Raw genomic sequence first — 20,853 nt, forward strand, 5'->3', positions numbered from 1 at the left:
CATAAAAACAACATTTAAGAATATTTAGTTTTTAGCACCGTAAGGGAAGTGTTAACATAAATAATTAAAATGTAAAATGTTAAAATGCTAAGAGTAATCAAAAGACTACCAAAATACAATGGCGTCATTGTCAGTATATCGACAGCCATATTTTTGACAAAGTAAAACAGAGTACAATGCCTGCATTGCTCCTGTTCTCTTATACGGTTGTGAAACATGGCACCTTACAAGGGTCCAGAGCAGCCGTGTACTAAGCTTCGAGGAAAGGGGTCTGTCAAGAATTTTAGGCGTGCGGTGGTTTGATTTTGTGAGGAATGAAGAAATAAGGCATAGGACGCAGCAAATCTTAGTAGCAACTGTCGTCAAGAAAAGGCAATAATACATACCTGTCCATAACTACAACTTTGTCAGAGTCCATAACAGTGTGCAAACGATGCGCTATGGTGATGACCGTTCTGTCCGCAAACTTCCTTCGGATGGTCTTCTGGATCAGCTGATCCGTCCTGAAAAGTTCACCAGTCATTAATTTATCAATACGGGCCTGCAGATGGGCATGCATTTTTATTGATTGTTGCGCGGTATAATCGATAATCCTGAAATTATCCGGAGCATTGGTCTGTATGTTCCCGATACTCACCAAAGACAGCGTCGGCATAGATTGTTTCACATTCCTATATACAGGACCAACCTGGCGATGGTTTTGCCTGTAAGAAGAGCTGACGCTATGTTGAACACTATCACAATAGATATTGATCTATTCATGTGTCTGAAAAAGTATTCCGAAGCGGGATTCTTCTACATATTTAACAAGGTCTTCTTGCTTACTTTTTAATTTGTGTTTTTAATGTATACACCTTAAATGTTAGTTTGCAATGTATATATAAATTATTGAATAAATTAAATTGAATTGAAATCCCGATCTGGCACTGTAGAGAGGGCGGGGTTCACTAGTCATTATACCGGTAATACGGCCCTGCAGATGGCCAACCCAATCCGACACTGCACAGAGGGCAGGATTCATCAGTCATTATACCGGTAATACGGCCCTGCAGATGGCCAACCCGATCCGACACTGCACAGAGGGCAGGATTGACCAGTCATTATACCCGTAATACTGCCCTGCAGATAGCCAACCCGATCCGACACTGCACAGAGGGCAGGATTCACCAGTCATTATAGCGGTAATACGGCCCTGCAGATGGCCAACCCGATCCGACACTGAAGAGAGGGCAGGATTCACCAGTCATTATACCGGTAATACGGCCCTGCAGATGGCCAACCCGATCCGACACTGCACAGAGGGCAGGATTCACCAGTCATTATAGCGGTAAAACGGCCCTGCAGATGGCCAACCCGATCCGACACTGCACAGAGGGCAGGATTCACCAGTCATTATACCGGTAATACGGCCCTGCAGATGGCCAACCCGATCCGACACTGCACAGAGGGCAGGATTCACCAGTCATTATACCGGTAATACGGCCCTGCAGATGGCCAAACCGATCCGACACTGCACAGAGGGCAGGATTCACCAGTCATTATACCGGTAATACGGCCCTGCAGATGGCCAGCCCGATCCGACACTGCACAGAGGACAGGATTCACCAGTCATTATACCGGTAATACGGCCCTGCAGATGGCCAACCCGATCCGACACTGCACAGAGGGCAGGATTCACCAGTCATTATACCGGTAATACGGCCCTGCAGATGGCCAACCCGATCCGACACTGCACAGAGGGCAGGATTCACCAGTCATTATACCAGTAATACGGCCCTGCAGATGGGCAACCCGATCCGATACTGCAGAGAGGGTGGAGCTACTGCTACTCACTCGTGGTCCACGTTGGCAGTGGCCTCGTCCATGAGCAGCACCTTGGCGCCCCGCAGTGCTGCCCTGGCCAGGCACAGCAGCTGCCTCTGCCCCACAGATAGATTGGCGCCCCCGTCTGACACCTTGGAGCTCAATCCTCCGGCTAGATCGGTCACCATTCCTTTCAACTCCACCTTGAACATTGAGAAACCATTGAAGACCATTGAAAAATTAAAAGAATTAAAGAATTGATATATTATTAGGAGAAATAAAATGACTTTGTTTTATGATGCATTCAGTCCTGGCTCTATCGCCTTCCCATGGAGTCATCCCTTCCACAAGGTTCACAACCCTCAGTAATGAGGAGTAAGACAGCAGTGAGACAAAGAAGGGTAAGAAGAAAAATGCGGGAATAGTGTACCTCCGACAAGGCGTCCCACAGTTCCTGGTCCGAGTGCTTGGCCCAGGGGTCCAGGTTGTCACGCAGGGTCCCGCTGAAGAGCACGGGCTCCTGAGGGATGATGCTCATCCCGGAGCGCAGCTGGTGCAGCCCCAGCTCCCGGGTGTCCACTCCCGACAGGCGGATGGACCCCTCCATATCCGCCAACCTGAAATAATACAGAAGTACCATAAACTTTGTCTGCTTGCGTAGCGTAGTGGTGAGCGCATATGAATACCATCCCGGAGGTCCCGGAGGAGTTATATCAGCGACGGGGTTCAGAACTCATTACGCTAAATTACATTATTTACAAAATCTTCCATTTAACCAACTTTTTAAATAAATTTTTTTAATTAACAATAAATATGGGAGTAGAACACTTTTGTTCCAAACATTTTTGATTAGTTGCCGACGGAGGTTAGAGGTCAAAATAAAATATGGAGCAAAGGCAAAATAAGGGAATGGGTAAATGATCAAGAGGTAATTCTATGAAAATTGTAGAATAGTATTTATTTTTCTCTATTTGTGTGTGTATAAGGTTAAAATAGATAATAAAAAACGTCCCGTAGAACAGGGCTACTTGAACTTTGATGTGTTACTTGAGCCCAGTACGAAAAAAAGATTAAAATCTGTATTTGGTCTACAGTACAATGAACGTATCGTGACAATAAGTGTCACCTGTCAGGGAAACAATGAATCATGTCGCTACGTTCATTATTGTAGACCAAATACAGATCTAAATTTTTTTTTGTACTGGGCTCAAGTAACACATCAAAGATCAAGTAGCCCTGTTCTACGGTATGCATAAAGAACTCCACCGACAAGACACACAAGGTGGCTTGGTGGGTCTCTGCAAAAAAAAGGTGACATTCCAGTGCTTTAGGGTTAAAAATAATAATAAAGGTTGGTACCTGTACATGGCAGCGATGATGGAGGACTTCCCCGCCCCAGTTCTGCCAACAATCCCAACCTTCTCTCCACTCTCGATCCTCAAGTTGATGTCCTTCAACACGAACTCCGCATTTTCCCCTTTGTCGTACTTTAGATACATATTCTCTATTTCCACACTGCCTGCAATCATTAAAAGTTCACAAAATTGGTGAGTGAGTCCAAACGGGTTTCTCCCCATAGGAGTAATTTTTACATTTTTATATTGAAGAATATAGAGGTCAGGGTATTTACAGGGCTACGTGTTATAGGCTGGTTGAGTGATCACTTTATACATGTGTAACATTCACCAATTCTACCCATTATTGACAACCACACTACTCAAATTCTTGGAAGTTCTATATGTATATGTATATGAACCAATTTAGAAACCTTGTTCTTGAATCACTAGAACTTCACTAGAGACATCTATTGGTGACATTTAATTTAATTTTAGCCTCCGTAGTGTAATCGTCAGCACGCTTGGCTACCGTTCTGGAGGTCCCGGGTTCGATTCTGAGGGGGAGGGGTCATATAAATATAAGTGATTTTTTCACTCTAATATTTATTCAATAATATTACCCTGGACTGGTACCTGAGGCGGAAGGCTGATCACCTTTCCTTCATGTGTAAACGATCAAGGTAACACTGCGTTTATATGACCCAGTGCCCTATGCACCATTGGGGTGCGGATAAGGGTTTCATTAATTATTAACATTTAATTAAATTTTTTACTTTTTTCAATAATTAACAAGAAACATGACATTACATTTTATGCAGCTACCTCATAAAATATTACGGTAGATGAGTTATTTCTTCGCCGGGGTGTTCGTACCGGGTACGGGCAATCCGCAAAGGCCCATTATTTTATGTGGGCAAATCAGGCAAAGAGTCAAACTGACAATCGTTTGAATGTGAATAGTGTGACCCGAGATATTGAGGGTTGAATGTACACCGGATAAAGGGTTGAGTATTTCTAGTTTTTTTACTCTAGTTTTCTTTTCTAGGTTATTTTTTTCTAGTCCGCCTCCGTAGTGTAATGGTCAGCACGCTCGGCTACCGTTCTGGAGGTCCCGGGTTCGATTCCCAGGGGGGGGGGGTGTCAAATAAATATAAGTGATTTTTTAATTTAATATTTATTCAATACTTATTACATACCCTGGACTGGTACCTGGGGCGGAAGGCTGATCATCTTTCCTCTGTGCATTTAATGATCAAGATAATAATAATAATAATAATAATAATTAGGATAATTTGTATAGCGCCATTTTCGTAAAATACTATGTACCTCAAGGGCTTATAAAGATAACACTGCTTCTATACGATGCAGTACCCTATACACCATTGGGGTTTGGATAAGGGTTTGAAGAAGAATGTGAATTATGTAAAGTGAATGATGAACGACAAGGAGAGTGTTATGTTACCTTACCAATGCTTTTTATTAACAAAATAAAGTGGATAAAGGGTACAGTATTTCTAGTTTGGACTCACCATCCATTGGCCATTTGTTCAAGTCGACATTAGGATATTTCCTGGAAAACGCTGACATGTCCGTCTCCAAATCGGGCTCCGACGGCAAATTAGAGTACTCGTGAATTCTCTCCACCTGAAATATAACATGGCTAATGAAATATCATAAGCAAGACTCTCCCACATTGCGCTGGACGGCCAACCAAATATCTGGACTTCAAATATCTGGGTGTGGACCTGTCTGGTCAAACGGATCTGGGATGTGAAGTGATAGGGCAAGTGAACAAGGCTGCAGCCATCTCAGGATGTCTGAAAAATTTTATATGGAAAAATAATGAGATCGGCTGCAAAAATAAAATTTACAAAACTTGTGTGCGACCCATCATGACGTCTGGGATCAAAAGCGGACATCCGTGGCACAAAAAACGCGCTTAGAGTGTCAGATATGAAGACTCTGAGAAGCATATCTGGCAAGAGTCTGCGAGACAGAATAAGGAACGCCAGGATAAGCCTTGTGGTCTGTTTTTAAGAGGGATTAGCCTCCTGCGATGACGATTCCCAGCTGTCAATCCATCTTTGGTGGTCTGCCCGGAAGTCGTCTCACCTTGAGATTGGCCATGCAGTGTAATGTGGGAGAGTCTGGATGGTTCCATGCTCCTCACATGCGCATACCATTATCTTCTCCGTTGCCTTCCCAACCTAACGACATCTTCAATCTCGCACATTTTCCTTTTCCTGGTGTTCCTTATTCTGTCCCGTAGACTCTTGCCAGATAGACAGATTGGTGTTGTGTTGTATTTTCTATTCTTGATGATTAATTCTTCTTCTTCTTCTTCTTTTTCTAGATCCTAAGGATCTGTTTGTGCCTCCGCTTGTAGCTCTTGGGATGTTGACTCCCAGCTGTCTTTCTACCTTTTTGGAGGTCTGCGTCCTTCAGGGATTCCCTGAAGGGCGATACGTGGAAGTCTGTCTTCTGACATTCTGTTATGCTCATTCCAGTATCGCCTTCGTTGTCGTCCCCACGGTATTTCTTGGTCTTGCAATGTGTTTCCGGTTATGGATCAGAGAGTATTCATCTCGGAGGTTCGAAGTGATGATAAGTTAATTAGTTAAAATGCTAGATAATAATAGGAGATAGTTAGGAGATACTCACAGATGTCATCTGGTTCTCAACTTCAGCAGTCTGCCTCATTCCCCACTGGCACATTCCCACCAATCCCATCACTTGGGTTATGGCCAACCCCACTTTACCGCCAAAAGTATCTGAAATAAAAAAAGTATTCATTAGGAAATTAGCTATTCCCGGTCAAGCGTTGCTGTGGCTTAGCTTAGTTAAACGGAAAATAGAAAGATTATTATTATTATTTTATTTTTATATGTGACCCATCATGACATATGGATCGAAAGGAGAGTGGACACCGTAGGCACAAAAAATGCACTTAGAGTGTCAGAAACGAAGGCTCCAAGAAGCATATCTGGCAAGAGTCTACGAGACAGAATGAGAAACGCCAGGGTAAGGGAAATATGTGGGATTGAAGATGTCGTTAGGTGGGGAAGGCAACGAAGGAGATGATGGTTTGCGCATGTGAGGAGAATGGAACCATCCAGACTCCCCCACATTGCACTACACGGCCAACCCCAAGGTATGCGGACTGACACTCAGCACTATCGAGTTTAGTCTAAAAAACTGGGCCATGGACAAGAACCAAGGTCCAAATTCACCACAGAAGCTCTAAAGCTTAGCAAGAAACAAACAAGGATCCTAACCAGGACCTTGACAGGACACTGCAGACTGAAGAAACACATGACAATAATTGGACTACATGACTCCCCAATATGCAGATTTTGTATGGAGGATAACGAAACGCCAATCCACATTCTCTATAATTGTGACGCACTCGCTCGCAAACAAAGAGAAGGTGAAGCTCCTACCACCAAGACAGGTCGTGAGTTACATGACTCACGTAGATCTTGGCAGTGAGCTGTAATACAGAGGGAGGATACAATAGACCTAATATGGTCGCGGTGACATAAAGGATGCAAGATCCGTTATCCCTAAAAAAAAAGACCATCAAAGAGACTGATCGACAGCTGGGAATCAACATCGCTGGATGCTAATCCCTAATTCAGCAACATAAAGAAGCTCAAAGGGAAGTTTCATCTGACAACAAAGAGGAGCACTCTCTTCTTCATCTTCTTCTGCTCGGTTCAGGCATTGTGGCCTGTTTTTGAGAAGGATTAGCCAGCGTACAAGTGTTTAATTTTTAACATAACCTCGGTACCTTGGGAGGTGAAGAGCAGGAAGCTGTAAGTGACAGCGGCCAGATAGAAGCAGCAGATGACGTCCATGTAGAAGGCGAAGGCTCGGTTGGAGTTGATGACCAGAGTCCACACGGAGGAGTGCAGGTCCTGGTGCTGGTCGAACTCCGCTGTGAGGATCTGGCTCGCGCCCACGGAGGAGCGGATGGTCTCCAGCCCCGACAGGGTCGCGTTCACGTGAGTGAAGGCTGGTGACCTACCTGAGGACAGAAAAAAAACATTATAATCTGAGTATTTGCTTTTTTTTCCTTTAAAGGAATAACAATTAAATTCAATTTCAATTGATTTATTTGTATTTAACATACGCTTTTTAAATTATTTAAACTTACTTATGCCTTCAAGTCTCTTTAGGCTTCTTGCAGTTTTGATGTAAATACTTCTGACGACTGCTAATAGTAGAACAACCAGGGCAGTGGGGATGAGTAGCCAAAAATTCAGTATACACACCACTACCAGAATGCCAACAGTCTCCAGGAAAAACTGAAAATGAAAATAAAAAAAATAATCAGTAATTTTCTAAGAATTCTATCACTGTTCTAACCTATATTCAAGAGAAAAAGCTATTTATTTAAGAAAGCTCTCAACTGATGGCAGCACCATCTGTCAGTTTCAACTAAGATATGGACAGAATTGTTGCAGCACTACACATATACAACTTTTAAAAATTAAGACATTGTTTGCGGGAAATGCTTAAAAGCGTCTTTTACATACTTTTGGTAGAGAGCGGGTGAGGCTTATCTTATTCAAACCCTTATCCGCACCCCAATGGTGCATAGGGCACTGCATATAAACGCAGTGTTATCTTGATCGTTAACACATAAAGGAAAGGTGATCAGCCCTCCGCTTCAGGTACCAGTCCATGGTAATATTGAATAAATATTAGAGTGAAAAAATTGCTATTATTTATTTGACCCCCCGCTGGGAATCGAACCCGGGACCTACAGAACGGTAACCGAGCGTGCCGACCATTACACTACGGAGGCAGAGGTGTGTTAATTTACTAAATATATACCATAATATAGTATGGTTTTCCTTAAAAATGATTAGTAAATAAATACATACCCCAATACAGTCGACAAGCGCAGCTGGCAGCATAGTGTCAACGGCGCCCATATCCTTAGAGAATCGGTTCAATATCCTTCCGGAAGCATTGTTGTTGAAGAACCACATGGTAGCACGCGTTATTCCCCTAAAATAATGTCAAAATGTTGTTAATTATAATGATAGTAATCAAACGTCCCAAATTTTCACATTTGTTCATTTAGGGATATGCCAATGATACTGTCCTTCTAACTGAACATAGGAGCAACATTTTGAGTGTGTCCAAATACTTGTTCACAAAATCTGGATTATCTCCAATTACAGGAGTTATTTTCATATTATTTTTTGACATGATGTCAAAAAATAATATGAAAATAACTCCTGTAATTGGAGATAATCCAGATTTTGTGAACAAGTATTTGGACACACATTAAAAATGTTGTAAATAAATTATCTGGTCAAATTATAAGCTTAATAATAAAAATGAAAATGGTATTTTCCGGGGTTTCTCATGTGTGTGATTATAATCCAGGATTCGGATCTCACATTCTAATATAAGAGTTTCTGCTTAGTAAAAAGCTTCATTACATCTCACCAATAGATGTCTCTAGTGAAGTTCTAGTGATTCAAGAACAAGGTTTCTAAATTGGTTCATATATATAGAACTTCCAAGAATTTGAGTAGTGTGGTTGTCAATAATGGGTAGAATTGGTGAATGTTACACGTGTGTAAAGTGATCACTTAAACCAGCCTATGACGGTCGTTAGCCCCGTAAATGCCCAGACTTCCATATTCTTCTTCATCTTTGATGAGATGTCAAAAAATAATATGAAAATAACTCCTGTAATTGGAGATAATCCAGATTTTGTGAACAAGTATTTGGACACACTCAAAATGTTGTAAATTTATGTAATGTTTAATTTCGCTCACTCCTTTCAACAACGTCATACATCAAAAATCGTCAATTTTCAGTTGTGCATGTTTTTGGAATGCCCAGAAGATGTACTATATCCCAGCAAAAGCAGCATATTATAAACATAATGTTTACCCGCCACAGGGCAGAAAGTGTTGTTTTTGCATTTTGAAGAAAAGGTATTGTTTAATAATTTTTTTAAATATACTAAATATTTTTCAAATGGAGAAAAAACCTTCAGGTTTTACATAAAAAGATCTGTTGCACAGTAAAAAGTTCAAAAAGTGGCTTGATATTTTTTTTTATACATTTCATTATATTCTTAAACTTTAAAAACAATCTCCTGAAAAATCAAGTTTTTTGATATTTGACGTTGTTGAAAGGAGTGAGTGATATGAACTATATCCATGAAATTGGTGCATATTATACATACCATATATGTACCACAATTTTTTTTGTTGACTTATATGAAAACCTTTGGAACGCATTAATCACGTTAGCAGAGGACTTACTGTATTGCAGAAATACTGTAATATTTTTGGAAAGGGTGAAATGAGAAAATAAATGATTTTTTCTTCCTTTTAATTAGACTTAAGCCGCTTGTGCACTACACGGAATTTACCGTCTGGCAGTCCGGTTTTGAAAAAAGCAACTACAATAGTTTAACGTGATCGCATTTACGCGCAACTTGATGTATGACGTTGAAAGGAGTGAGCGATATGGTAAAATTACAAATTCATGTTTCGTAAAAACTTTTTGTTTTCGCCCTTACAATGTTGGATTCATCCAATGATGATGCTGAAAGAGCAAGGAAATGTTTGTTTTACTCAATGTAGAGAGAGTGACAATGAAATTAAAAAGTTCACCAATAGGTGAAAACTCAAGGACGAGCCAATTAGACACGAGCTTGACACATCCTTGCGAATGAAAATTTAACTTTTTTTCACAGATTGCATTTTAAAAAAATAAATTAGTTTGTTTGTTACAAAATTCTGTTTTATTTGAGTAGTTTGATATGTTCTCCACCAATACCAGAAAGAAATACTAAAATCGGTCAATATTTGAAAACAAAAATTGTTGATTTTGCACACACCTATAATAAAAAGGACCATTTTTTTAAGTGAGTGTTTTTGCCTAGAGCTTTAACTCATGAATTACATGAAATTATAGTAACTTTAAACATAAAGAGTAAATCCACTCGCAAGTAGGTATGGGTTATGAAACATAAAAAAGTTTAAGCCTGAGTAGAGTCACTTGGACGTTAGGTAATTCAAAAAAAAGGACCATTTTTGCAAAAAAGTTGGCAATTTTAACATACATTTAAGAAAATACCTTAGCACTAAAACTGTTGAATAAATATTAGAGTAAAACCACTTTAGATTTTAATATTACTACTACTATATTACTGACTTTATCTACATCCAATGGTGCATAGGGCACTCAAAAAATTTATTCAATGATAATTTGATCATTTATTATATGAAATCAAGGTGATCAGACCAGCGCTTTGGGTCCAGGGTAATATTGAATAAATATTAGAGTGAAAAAACAGTTATATTTATTGAGACTCCTCTGGGAATTGAGCCTGAGACCTTCAGCAGGTAGCCCAACATAGTAACCACTACACTTTAGAGGCAGAATGACTTACTTGAACATCAAATCGTGGAGGTTTATAGAAGCTCTGATGCACATACTGAAGAACACCATCAGTTTGCTCAATATTAGCAAGACGCTTATAAGGATCAGTCCGGAGTATATGTACACGCTGGATTCCCGGGACAAGTTCCAGGAGTTGTCTCCGACGTACAGTGAAGACCAGTCGGAAGAGTTCCAAATAGCCCGGTCCGTAATGTATGTGGCTAATGTTTCCGTAACGCCAGAAACTTCCGGAATCATTTCCGCAGCCTTTGTAACGTTTGCATCAGACGATTCGGTAACAGCGTTTGCGAGTTCTTCCATGTTGACCCTGGAAAGAGAGAATTTAAATTTTATTTAATTTTGTTATTCTTTCATCATCATATCAGCCCGTTGAGGTCCACTGCTGGACATAGGCCTCCCCCTTCCGCCTCCACTCCTCCCGATCCTGCGCCGTCTCCATCCATTGTCTTCCAGCAAACTTCCTGATGTCGTCCACCCATCTCATCGGTGGACGTCCTTGAGGCCTCTGGTTCCTCGGTCTCCACACCAGAACGCGTTTCGTCCATCTGTCGTCGGTCATTCTGGCTATGTGACCGGCCCATTTCCACTTCAGCCAAGCAATTCGCTCTACCACGTCACAGACCTGTGTCTGGCGTCGGATCCAATCGTTCCTTTTTCTGTCTCTTAATGTTATTCCAAGCATAATTCGCTCGATGCTCCTCTGTGCAACTTGCAACTTATGGGAAGATTGCTTGGTCAGAGTCATTGTTTCCGCGCCATAGGTTAGGACGGGTAGAATGCATTAGTTAAACACTCGTTCTATTACTCGTATTACTCTTTATATAACATAAAAAGGGTGCTTGACTGGAGGCCTAGATCGGAATGCAGAAGCGTGGGTAGGTCCCAGACAAGATGGTTAGATAACATTAACTTTCCCCTCCCGGTGATATGTATTACATATATGTACTGTATAGTACATAAGACATGGGCTGCTCGATGTATGAGGAGCTGAAGAGGACTTCCGAAAATAGGCGAGAATGGTGAAAGAGATGTCATCTGTTGCTACAGACCAATCCGCAGGATTGAGACCAGAGAGTGAGAGAGGCAACTAGCCATAACTCAAGTTGCGGCTGTTTGGCTTAACACGGCTTAAAGTATTCTTATAACTAGCCTCTATCATACACAATCACAGATTTTGCTTTATCTCTTTCCTTTACCGAGATATTCACTATTCAAATAGCCGCAAAACTGTATTTGATACATGTTTTAAAACTCGTTTATCTCAAAACTACTGTTTTTATCATGCGGCTATCTGCCTTTGCACATTAGCATTGATTACCTACCTAGTTGATTTTTTTTATATCTTTTATTAAAGCATATTTATTTGTTTTTCATTAATGTTTTACTTAGTAAATACCACTATTTCTTAAAATCTACTGTGACACGTATTTCGACGCATTCCGCATCATTTTAAAACACAAACATACGGTGATTGAAAATGATGCGGAATGCCGCAAAATTGTATTAATTTGATACATGTGTAGGCAAAAAGCATCACTTTAAGTTTATGTCAAAACTACTGTTTTTAATTTGTGACTATTTGCTAAACGCACCAATGAGTCCATTCGCCAGGAATTACGCTTAGATGGCTTGACTCTGGCCAATATCTGTACCCGACAGTTCCAGTTCTTTGGAAACGTTGCGCGTGGCAACGAGGATAGCCTGGAACGACTAGTTGTGATCGGTAGCCTAGAGGGAAAGAGAGGGAGAGGAAGATCTCCACACGGTGGACCGATCAAATTAAGGCAGCAGCAGGCACCTCAGTGGTTGGAGCGCTACGTGCAGCGCACTCAAGGGATAACTGGAGAAGAGTCATTGCTCTGCAAGGGTCACAACCCTTAGCAATGAGGAATAAGACGGAGAAGCCTTTACACATTAGTTTAGACACACTCAAAATGTTGTAACGATAGATAGACGTTGATCAAAAGATGAAGGAAGGGTAGGAAGCTTACCATTGGCTGATCCACAGGTCACAGGCGGAGAAGGCAGCCTGGGAGAGCAGGAAGAGCACGGGCAGTAGCAGCAGGCTGCAGGTGCCCACGGCGCCGCGGAAGAAGGCCGCGTACACGCGCCGGTCCACCGCGCCCCCCGCCTGCATCTCCGCGCCCCGCTCGCCCCCCTCCGCCTGCAGGGCCCCCGAGGAGCGCACCGAGGTCAGCGAGCTCACCGACGGGCGCTTGCCTCGGCGCGAGATCTCCTGGAACCAGACACCACCCCTATTACAGCTCCGAAACTATTCCCATTACAATACCAATTCGCCAACTCCAATCTGAACAATTTCTTTACGTTTCTTGAATGTTTTTCGCGGATACTTTGTTGCACATTTTATAAAATAAAACAACTTTGTTTTAACCTATTTTTAAAAATTATGAATAATCAATTGAATTTAAGTAACAGTCCTATTTTTAATATTTTTCCTATTGCTATTCCTATAAAAAATTACACACAGTAGGTGTGTGTGCTGCACTTTACGTATGCGCGCGCGGCTTTATACTGTTTTTGGATGATTCCATTTGTAGCTCACAATGTTGTCATCCGGAGTGCACGTATTCGCTGCACAATTCTCAATAAAAGCAACATTTAGGAGTTTTTTCCCGTTTTTTAAATCAAAATCACATTTTCATATGGCGTACGGAGTGCGTGAAAGTTTTTGGTATCGTAAGAGTAGGGTAATTATCTATAACCTAACTATGAGTATTTCAATGTTTTAGAATTAGTACATATACCCTGGTGATGACAAGGTTCTTTTTGAAACCGGTGGGAAAAAGTGGTTAAAACAAAGTTGTATTATTTTATAAAATTTCTTAACACATTGTTTGCGGAAAATGCTTAAAAACTTATTTTTAATTCGAAAACATAGCATTTTTTTCCTAGTAAAGGTAAATTGTTCATAAATAATGTCAAATGCAAGCTAAATTTACATTTCCCTTAAGGTGGGGACTGACCTCCACATTTCGTCATAACGTAACATTCGCGGCGAGCATCCGACTTCGGATGGAGCACTCGGAACGCTGTACTGACTATACGAATGCTCGCATCGTAACGTATTACATAACGACGAGATGACTGGTCAATCCCCATCTTTATGGAGCTAATGTATTTTGTACACCATATGAAAATGTAATGTAAAATGTAAAAATAGTAAAAATTTCAATATTTTTAGATGTTGTTTTTATTGACCATAGTTGAAGTTGAAATGTAACAATTTTATAATGTTAGCTCTGGTAGGTATCTGAAAACGTGAAAAAAAAATACATCACAAGTAGCCACAATAGCTGGCATAGGGACACGACCGCTGCAAAGGACGACCTGCGTGCTACTAAAAGGAGCAGTACTAAGCCGCGTGTACGCAAAGCACGGCATCTGTCCGCCTCCGTAGTGTAATGGTCAGCATGCTCGGCTACCGTTCTGGAGGTCCTGGGTTCGATTCCCATGGGGGTTTAAATAAATATAAGTGATTTTTTCATGATAACACTGCGTTTATATGATGCAGTGCCCTATGCACCACTGGGGTGCGGATAAGGGTTTATATATATATATATATATGTATGTATGTGTGTATGTATGCGTATGTATATGTATGTATGTATATTTATAAATATATTCTTATTTTTACACTTCTTACCTAGAAAAAAAAATAAATTTAACCACCCTCATTAATTCCTCTCCTTTCCTTCTCCTTCCTGCTAAATCTATTATTTTATACCATACCATTTTTTTTATCTCTGAATGTTTTTTAATAGTTTTAAAACATAAATTGTTTAGTTGGCTTTTTTTTTTAACGTAACTATTTTTGTTAATGTAACTATTGTTTATTGTATTTTTTTTTTATATGTAAGCTGTACAATTCCCGAACAAATAAATAAAATACACAAACAACAATAACCATATCCGCTCCCTAGGTGGAGCATATGGAGTCCACAAACTGTCTCCAGGCTTTTCTGTCGGCTGCCAGCTCCCTTGCATCCTCCCAAGTCAGATCCGCGTCCCGAAGTTCTGACGAGAACTGCCGACGAATTGTCAGCAGTGGTACATGGCCAAGCCAACTGAATCGCCTTTTCTTGACGAAAGTTGTGACCAAGATTTGCTGCGTCCTACGCCTTATCTCTTCATTCCTCACAAAGTCAAACCACCGCACGCCTAAGATTCTCCGCAAACCTATTCTCAAAGCTTAGTACACGGCTGCTCTGGGCCCTAGTAAGGTGCCATGTTTCACAGCCGTATAAGAGAACAGGAGCAATGCAGGCATTGTGTAGGCGGCATTTGGTTTTAAATACACTATACATATATTAATATTTAGGTGCATTGGGGTTATGAAGAATATTATAAAGTAGCGTGAGAGATTAAAGATTTATGCGCTGATTGAAGTGAAGCCATTTTAGTTCCGTGCGAGAAGGTGAAACATGGTCATATTGAAAATGAAGCGGATGCTTTGAATTTTTCTTGAATTTAAAGATGATGCGCTTACGTTTGCGTCATCTGGGGTGGTTGCGTCTTTGGTTTGGTCCGATTCAGAAGGCAGTAACTCCGTGAAATTGGATCTTGAAGCCTGCAACTGGTCGTATGAACCCTGGAATACTATCTAAAAATTGAGAAAAAAAAAACAATATTATTAAATATATATTTATTATTTTTTGACATCTCATCAAAGATGAAGAAGAATATGGAAGTCTGGGCATTTACGGGGCTGACGACCGTCATAGGCTGGTTTAATAAGATCACTTTACACACGTGTAACATTCACCAATTCTACCCACTATTGACAACCACTCTACTCAAATTCTTGGAAGTTCTAAAGAAGTTCTTTAAGCTTCTTTATTTGGACACACTCAAAATGTTGTATACTTTTTTATGTTTCAAGATTGTTGTTATAAGTCGAGGCACCTATAATATCTTCTTACTGGCTCCAAACCATCTTATCGTTTTTGTAGTAGGTTGAAGTCAGCTCTCCTCGTCCTCAAGTTCCAATTGTAGGTCTTTGTACTATGGATAGCGTCACCTAGGCCATGCCTTCAAATCATGTTAACTTTCTGTAGCATCTATGAATTTTTGGTCTGCCTCTATATATCTTCCAATGAAGATCCATGTCGATTTCATGGTTCACAATATGTTCAGGTTCTCTACGTCTCTTTGTACCCATACCATCTTTTTGACATCTCATCAAAGATGAAGAAGAATATGGAAGTCTGGGCATTTACGGAGCTGACGACCGTCATAGCCTGGTTTAATAAGATCACTTTACACACGTGTAACATTCACCAATTCTACCCATTATTGACAACCACACTACTCAAATTCTTGGAAGTTCTATATATATGAACCAATTTAGAAACCTTGTTCTTGAATCACTAGAACTTCACTAAAGACATCTATTGATGAAATAACTCCTGTAATTGGAGATAATCCAGATTTTGTGAACAAGTATTTGGACACACTCAAAATGTTGTTTATTTTTTATTCATATAAAAACAAAATAATATTCATTAAAATGTACGATGATTTAAAATAAACCCAATGAAATTTTGTAATGCTTGAGCAGCAATAAAAAAATCTATGAAGTAATAATGCAATATCTAAATGCTAAATGAGAGTATGTAGCTGTCCGCTGAGAGAATGTTTAGTATTGCGTGTGTTGCTGTAACGTTCAACAGACGGCGCTGCCACCGCGGTAAATAAGCTGTTAAAAAATGTAATCCAAGTTACACTTATTATGGGTATTCTATATACCTGCCTAGTCCCACTTTTGTTCAGCGATTCTTTGAGCCACATCTGTTACATTGATTTTTTCTTGCCTTCAATTAAGATAACAATGCGTCAATACGATGCAGTGCCCTATGCACCATTGGGTGCGGATAATGGTTAGAAGAAGAAATGTCTCGAATCCATATGGGAACACTGCGAGAACAAGTGCACCAAATGTTTTAGGCTTATTATGGCAGTGTTAAAATTGATTGTGGAAATGCACAGAAGCAAGAGGCCCACCTTCCCGGCCTCCATGAGGCAGATGCGTGCGGCCCTATAATCTATCAACATAACATCAAATGGCTGGCTAATGGTTAAATTGACTTTTTTCAGTGTAAGAGTTTATTATGGAATTGCACAGCAGCATGAGGCCCACCTTGCCGGGCTCCGTGAGGCAGATGCCCGCAGCCCTGTGTTCTATCTACTTAATATCAAATTAAGAAATAAGCATGATGAAATGTGGAGAAAACAATCCAAACAAAAACACTTAAATTGACTTATTGCAGTGTTAGAATTTTTTGTGGAAATGTATAGAACCATGAGGCCCACCTTGCCGGCCTCCATGAGGCAGACGCGCGCGGCCCTGGGCAGCTGCTGCACCTGGTGCGTGACGAGCAGCACGGCGGCGCCGCGCAGCAGGCCGCGCAGGCAGCTGCCCAGCAGCGCGCGCGCCACGGTCGCGTCCACGGCCGACAGCGGGTCGTCCAGCAAGTAGAGCGCCACGCGCGCGTACACGCAGCGCGCCAGCCCCACGCGCGCCTTCTGCCCGCCCGACAGGGACACGCCTGCAATGTAACAACGCATTTTACATACAATTCACTAATTGCTTATCTTAACCTTTTAACCGCGTTAACTTTGTTCCTAAGAGACGCCCGTGCGCGGCGGTATTTCGCCGTTTTTTAAATGATTACTTTTATCATGTATTTAGTTAAGAAACGATTTATTTTCCTAAACAAAAACATTCAATGGGATTCATTGTGCCTTTTTGGTACTCTATAATACACTTGTGTCACATTATTCTTGAAATATATCGTAATATAAACAAATAAGATCGTAACATAAATAAATCAAAGCACGCATCGTGTGTCACTCTTACCCACTGGCGATGCGTAGCGTCGAGAGTGAGACAGATATAGGGCATGATTATGGCGCGGACTAATTACCGACCGCAAGAAAAATCAGGGATCTGTTCTTTTATTTATCCTTGTGATGTTACAAATTATTAGTCAGATATTTCAACAGATGTCATAAGGCCAAGGATTGACGTATTATTTTATCCAAAGTTTTTATCCACACCATGAAAAAATCCCTCTAAGTTGAACTGAGGTTCGAAACTTGGAGCAATGTAAAAACACATACGCTTATGTCAGCCGCGTATGGGGCATGTTTAGTTAAAACACATACGGTTATGCGAGCCGCGTGGATCCGGTTAATATCTTCTATTTATATATGCATATTTTTGTTCACCTCCGTAACGCAGAAGTCAGGCTTCAGCGCGTTTGGCTACCGTGCTGGAGGTCCCGGGTTCGATTCCCAAGGGGGTCAAAATAAATATGGCTGATTTCCACTCACATATTTATTTAATATCACCCTTGACTTTCAGTCCAAACTTTATAATGAAATAAAATTTTCATAAAAAAAATTTCTTTCAAAACTCAAAAATTAATGACCCTGTACAAGTTTCAAAAATTAATGCAAATGAATGTTTAATAATGGGCAGAATGGTGAACGTTACACACCAGTTAATGTGAACAAGCCAGTAAAATTTCAGGTAAGCCATGGGATGCTCAAACTTTCACCTCTTTCATATAAACGATTAATGTTTCATCACAAGTTGAGGCACCAATAATAAATGAACACAAAAATGATGAAAACTAATCCCAAAAGATGCAATCCACATAGGTGAAGATGAAGCCAGAGCCCAATGAAAAGTAAAGTAAGTAATTGACAATCAAGTTGACACTGTATCGATGCGGTTTAGTGATCTTTACATCCTTTGGGAGTGGACAGGAATGGATATGCGCTACCTCTCTCTCCCACGATGGTCTTGTCGCCGTGCGGCAGCTCCTGGAGGTCCCTCTCAAGCTGGCAGGCCCGGATGACGCTGCGGTAGCGCGCGTGGTCCATGGCGCGCCCGAACAGGATGTTCTGCCTCACGCTGGCCTCGAACAGCCAGGGCTGCTGCGCGCAGTAGGACACGCCGCCGCCCACGCAGACGCGCGACCCAGGCGATGCGCGCACCTCGCCCAGCACCGCCTGCAGCAGCGTAGACTTGCCGGACCCCACGGGGCCGATCAGAGCCACTAATTCTCCAGGAAACACCTAAAAACAACATTATTTCTTTATAAAATAAAATAACTTAGTTTTAACCATAAATTGTATTTTATTAATACAATTCAACCTACCGGTTTCGACAAGAACCTTGTCATCATCAGGGTTTATTTTAATTCAAAAACATTAAAAACATTAAATACTCTCACCAAAAACTTCCACACACTCCGTAAAAATCCTAAATCCTAATCATAATAAGTTTATAAAATGTGCCACAAAGTATCTGTGGAAAACATTCAAGAAAACATTATTTCTTACCAATAAAACCACGCGATTGCCATGGATCTTCATTGTTCTGCAAAGTGTGTGCCGCGGCACACTGGTGTACCGTGGTGATTAGTTGGTGTGCCACGGAAAAAGTCTAGTTTTGTGAAAATAACACAATTGCTCCAAATTTTGATTGCCTGTGCTCAGTTAAATAGGCTCACATTTCGCATTAAACATAATATGTTAAATATGTTACCATAATATGGTAAAAATATGCAACTCTGAAATTTCTTAATTTGGTAGGTGTGTACCTTGAATAGAAAAAGTTTGAGGAACACTGATCTAGAGGAAGACCAAAAAAATTCACGGGTAGTACAGAAAGATAACATGGTTCAAAGGCATGATCTAGGTGACGTTGTATATGATAGAAAGACCTACAACCTGAGGATAATGAGAGTTTACCCTAAATGAGCAAGGAAGGAGAAGCCTAAAGTAAGAAAAGAAGTTACCAGGAAAAGAACCAAAGTAGAGGATATCATGGATCGCGTGGCAAAACTCAAATGGCAATGGGCAGGACATATTGCAAGACAGGACCCCACAAGATGGACCCTAAGAATTTTACGATGGAGACCTTGGGAGAACGAAAAAGGTGTCAGAGGACCCCAAAAGAGATGGTCTGATGACATAGTAGAACCTGGCTGCAAGTAGCAACCGACCGGAAGAAATGGAAAGAAGGGGAAGAGGCCTATATAATAAGGAGAAGAATATTAGATTATTATTAATATGAGTTTAAAATGATCTGTATAGCAAGACATTTACACAATGCCTAATATTGGCAATTATCTCCTAGGATCGGCTTAATGGATCCCCATTTACTTTTCTTGCTGACATAGACCACCCCCTACAAGTAGATACCAGCACAGAGTTTTACACTCGGGGTCCATATAGACCGAAAACGATGGGAAACTATGGTTAAGAGTTAGTCATATTCAATTCAAATTCAAACCCTTATCCGCACCCCAATGGCACATAGGGCATTGCATCATATAAACGCAGTGTTATCTTGATCGTAAACATATGAGGAAAGGTGATCAGCCCTCCGCTTCAGGTACCAGTCCAGGGTAATATTGAATAAATATTAGAGTGAAAAAATCACTTAAATTTATTTGACCCCCCCCAGGAATCGAACCCAGAACCTCCAGAACGGTAGCCGAGCGCGCTGACCATTACACTACGGAGGCGGGCGGCGTTAGTCATATACTGTTATATAAAAATGAGCATACCTTTAAATTGATGTTATCCAAAGCGACTGTTGTTTTCTCCATTCCCGCCGGATCGACACTTTTCCAAACGGAGTTGACATTTTCCATGACGAGTCCCGGCTCTATGGCCTTCCCAAATTCGCTCAACTTGACTCCGTTCTCTTCGCTGGTCTTGCGGACTTTCAGGCCGTCTCCCTCGTACGGAATGATGGCCCCATTTTCGAAGCTGATATTCTTGTCTTTGTTTTTCTGCTCCGACGAAAGAGCATTGCCGTTTTGCTTGTCGCCTATTTCGTTTTCGAGTTTCGGGACTTCCGGTAGAAGCAAGAAGTCTTGGATTCTCTTGACGGACACGTACGCGTCTAGCACCGACATTATGGCCAGAGGGAAGAATTCGACAACTGTCAACTTTATCAAATCATAGAGAGCGAACAGGACGAAAATCTTGGAGGCGGTTATCTTGTGCCCAAACACGATGTAAGCGATGATAGTTATAAATATGGAGATTCTCGTGTTCAGCTTTATGCAGCTGATGGTCAGGGCTCGTATCCACGAAATACGTTTTATCAATTTCATTTCTTTTCTAGAAAACACAAAATAATTTCCATATTATTTTTTGACATCTCATCAAAGATGAAGAAGAATATGGAAGTCTGGGCATTTACGGGGCTTACGACCGTCATAGGCTGGTT

The 20,853-nt window shown here is 41.0% G+C and overlaps 1 protein-coding gene across 1 annotated transcript in view; it reads right to left on the reverse strand.

The window, feature by feature from the left end:
- LOC148308990 (putative multidrug resistance-associated protein lethal(2)03659) overlaps positions 1-20,853 on the reverse strand; it is a 54,721-nt gene that overhangs the window by 9,170 nt on the left and 24,698 nt on the right. Inside the window, exons 7-21 of the mRNA XM_088260742.1 lie at positions 20,183-20,744; positions 18,389-18,683; positions 16,911-17,146; positions 15,088-15,201; positions 12,572-12,816; positions 10,570-10,887; positions 8,030-8,156; positions 7,297-7,447; positions 6,931-7,167; positions 5,802-5,911; positions 4,670-4,784; positions 3,163-3,322; positions 2,234-2,420; positions 1,834-2,006; positions 387-503 (exon numbers count right to left, since the gene is read on the reverse strand). Of these exons, the coding sequence (XP_088116868.1) occupies positions 387-503; positions 1,834-2,006; positions 2,234-2,420; positions 3,163-3,322; positions 4,670-4,784; positions 5,802-5,911; positions 6,931-7,167; positions 7,297-7,447; positions 8,030-8,156; positions 10,570-10,887; positions 12,572-12,816; positions 15,088-15,201; positions 16,911-17,146; positions 18,389-18,683; positions 20,183-20,744 (3,147 nt within the window). The remainder of the gene's footprint in view (positions 1-386; positions 504-1,833; positions 2,007-2,233; positions 2,421-3,162; positions 3,323-4,669; positions 4,785-5,801; positions 5,912-6,930; positions 7,168-7,296; positions 7,448-8,029; positions 8,157-10,569; positions 10,888-12,571; positions 12,817-15,087; positions 15,202-16,910; positions 17,147-18,388; positions 18,684-20,182; positions 20,745-20,853) is intronic.

The sequence above is a fragment of the Brachycentrus maculatus genome, unplaced genomic scaffold (genome assembly GCF_059751285.1).
Source record: "Brachycentrus maculatus isolate JH-2025_06_01 unplaced genomic scaffold, ASM5975128v1 h1tg000142l, whole genome shotgun sequence".
Classification (NCBI taxonomy): domain Eukaryota; kingdom Metazoa; phylum Arthropoda; class Insecta; order Trichoptera; family Brachycentridae; genus Brachycentrus; species Brachycentrus maculatus.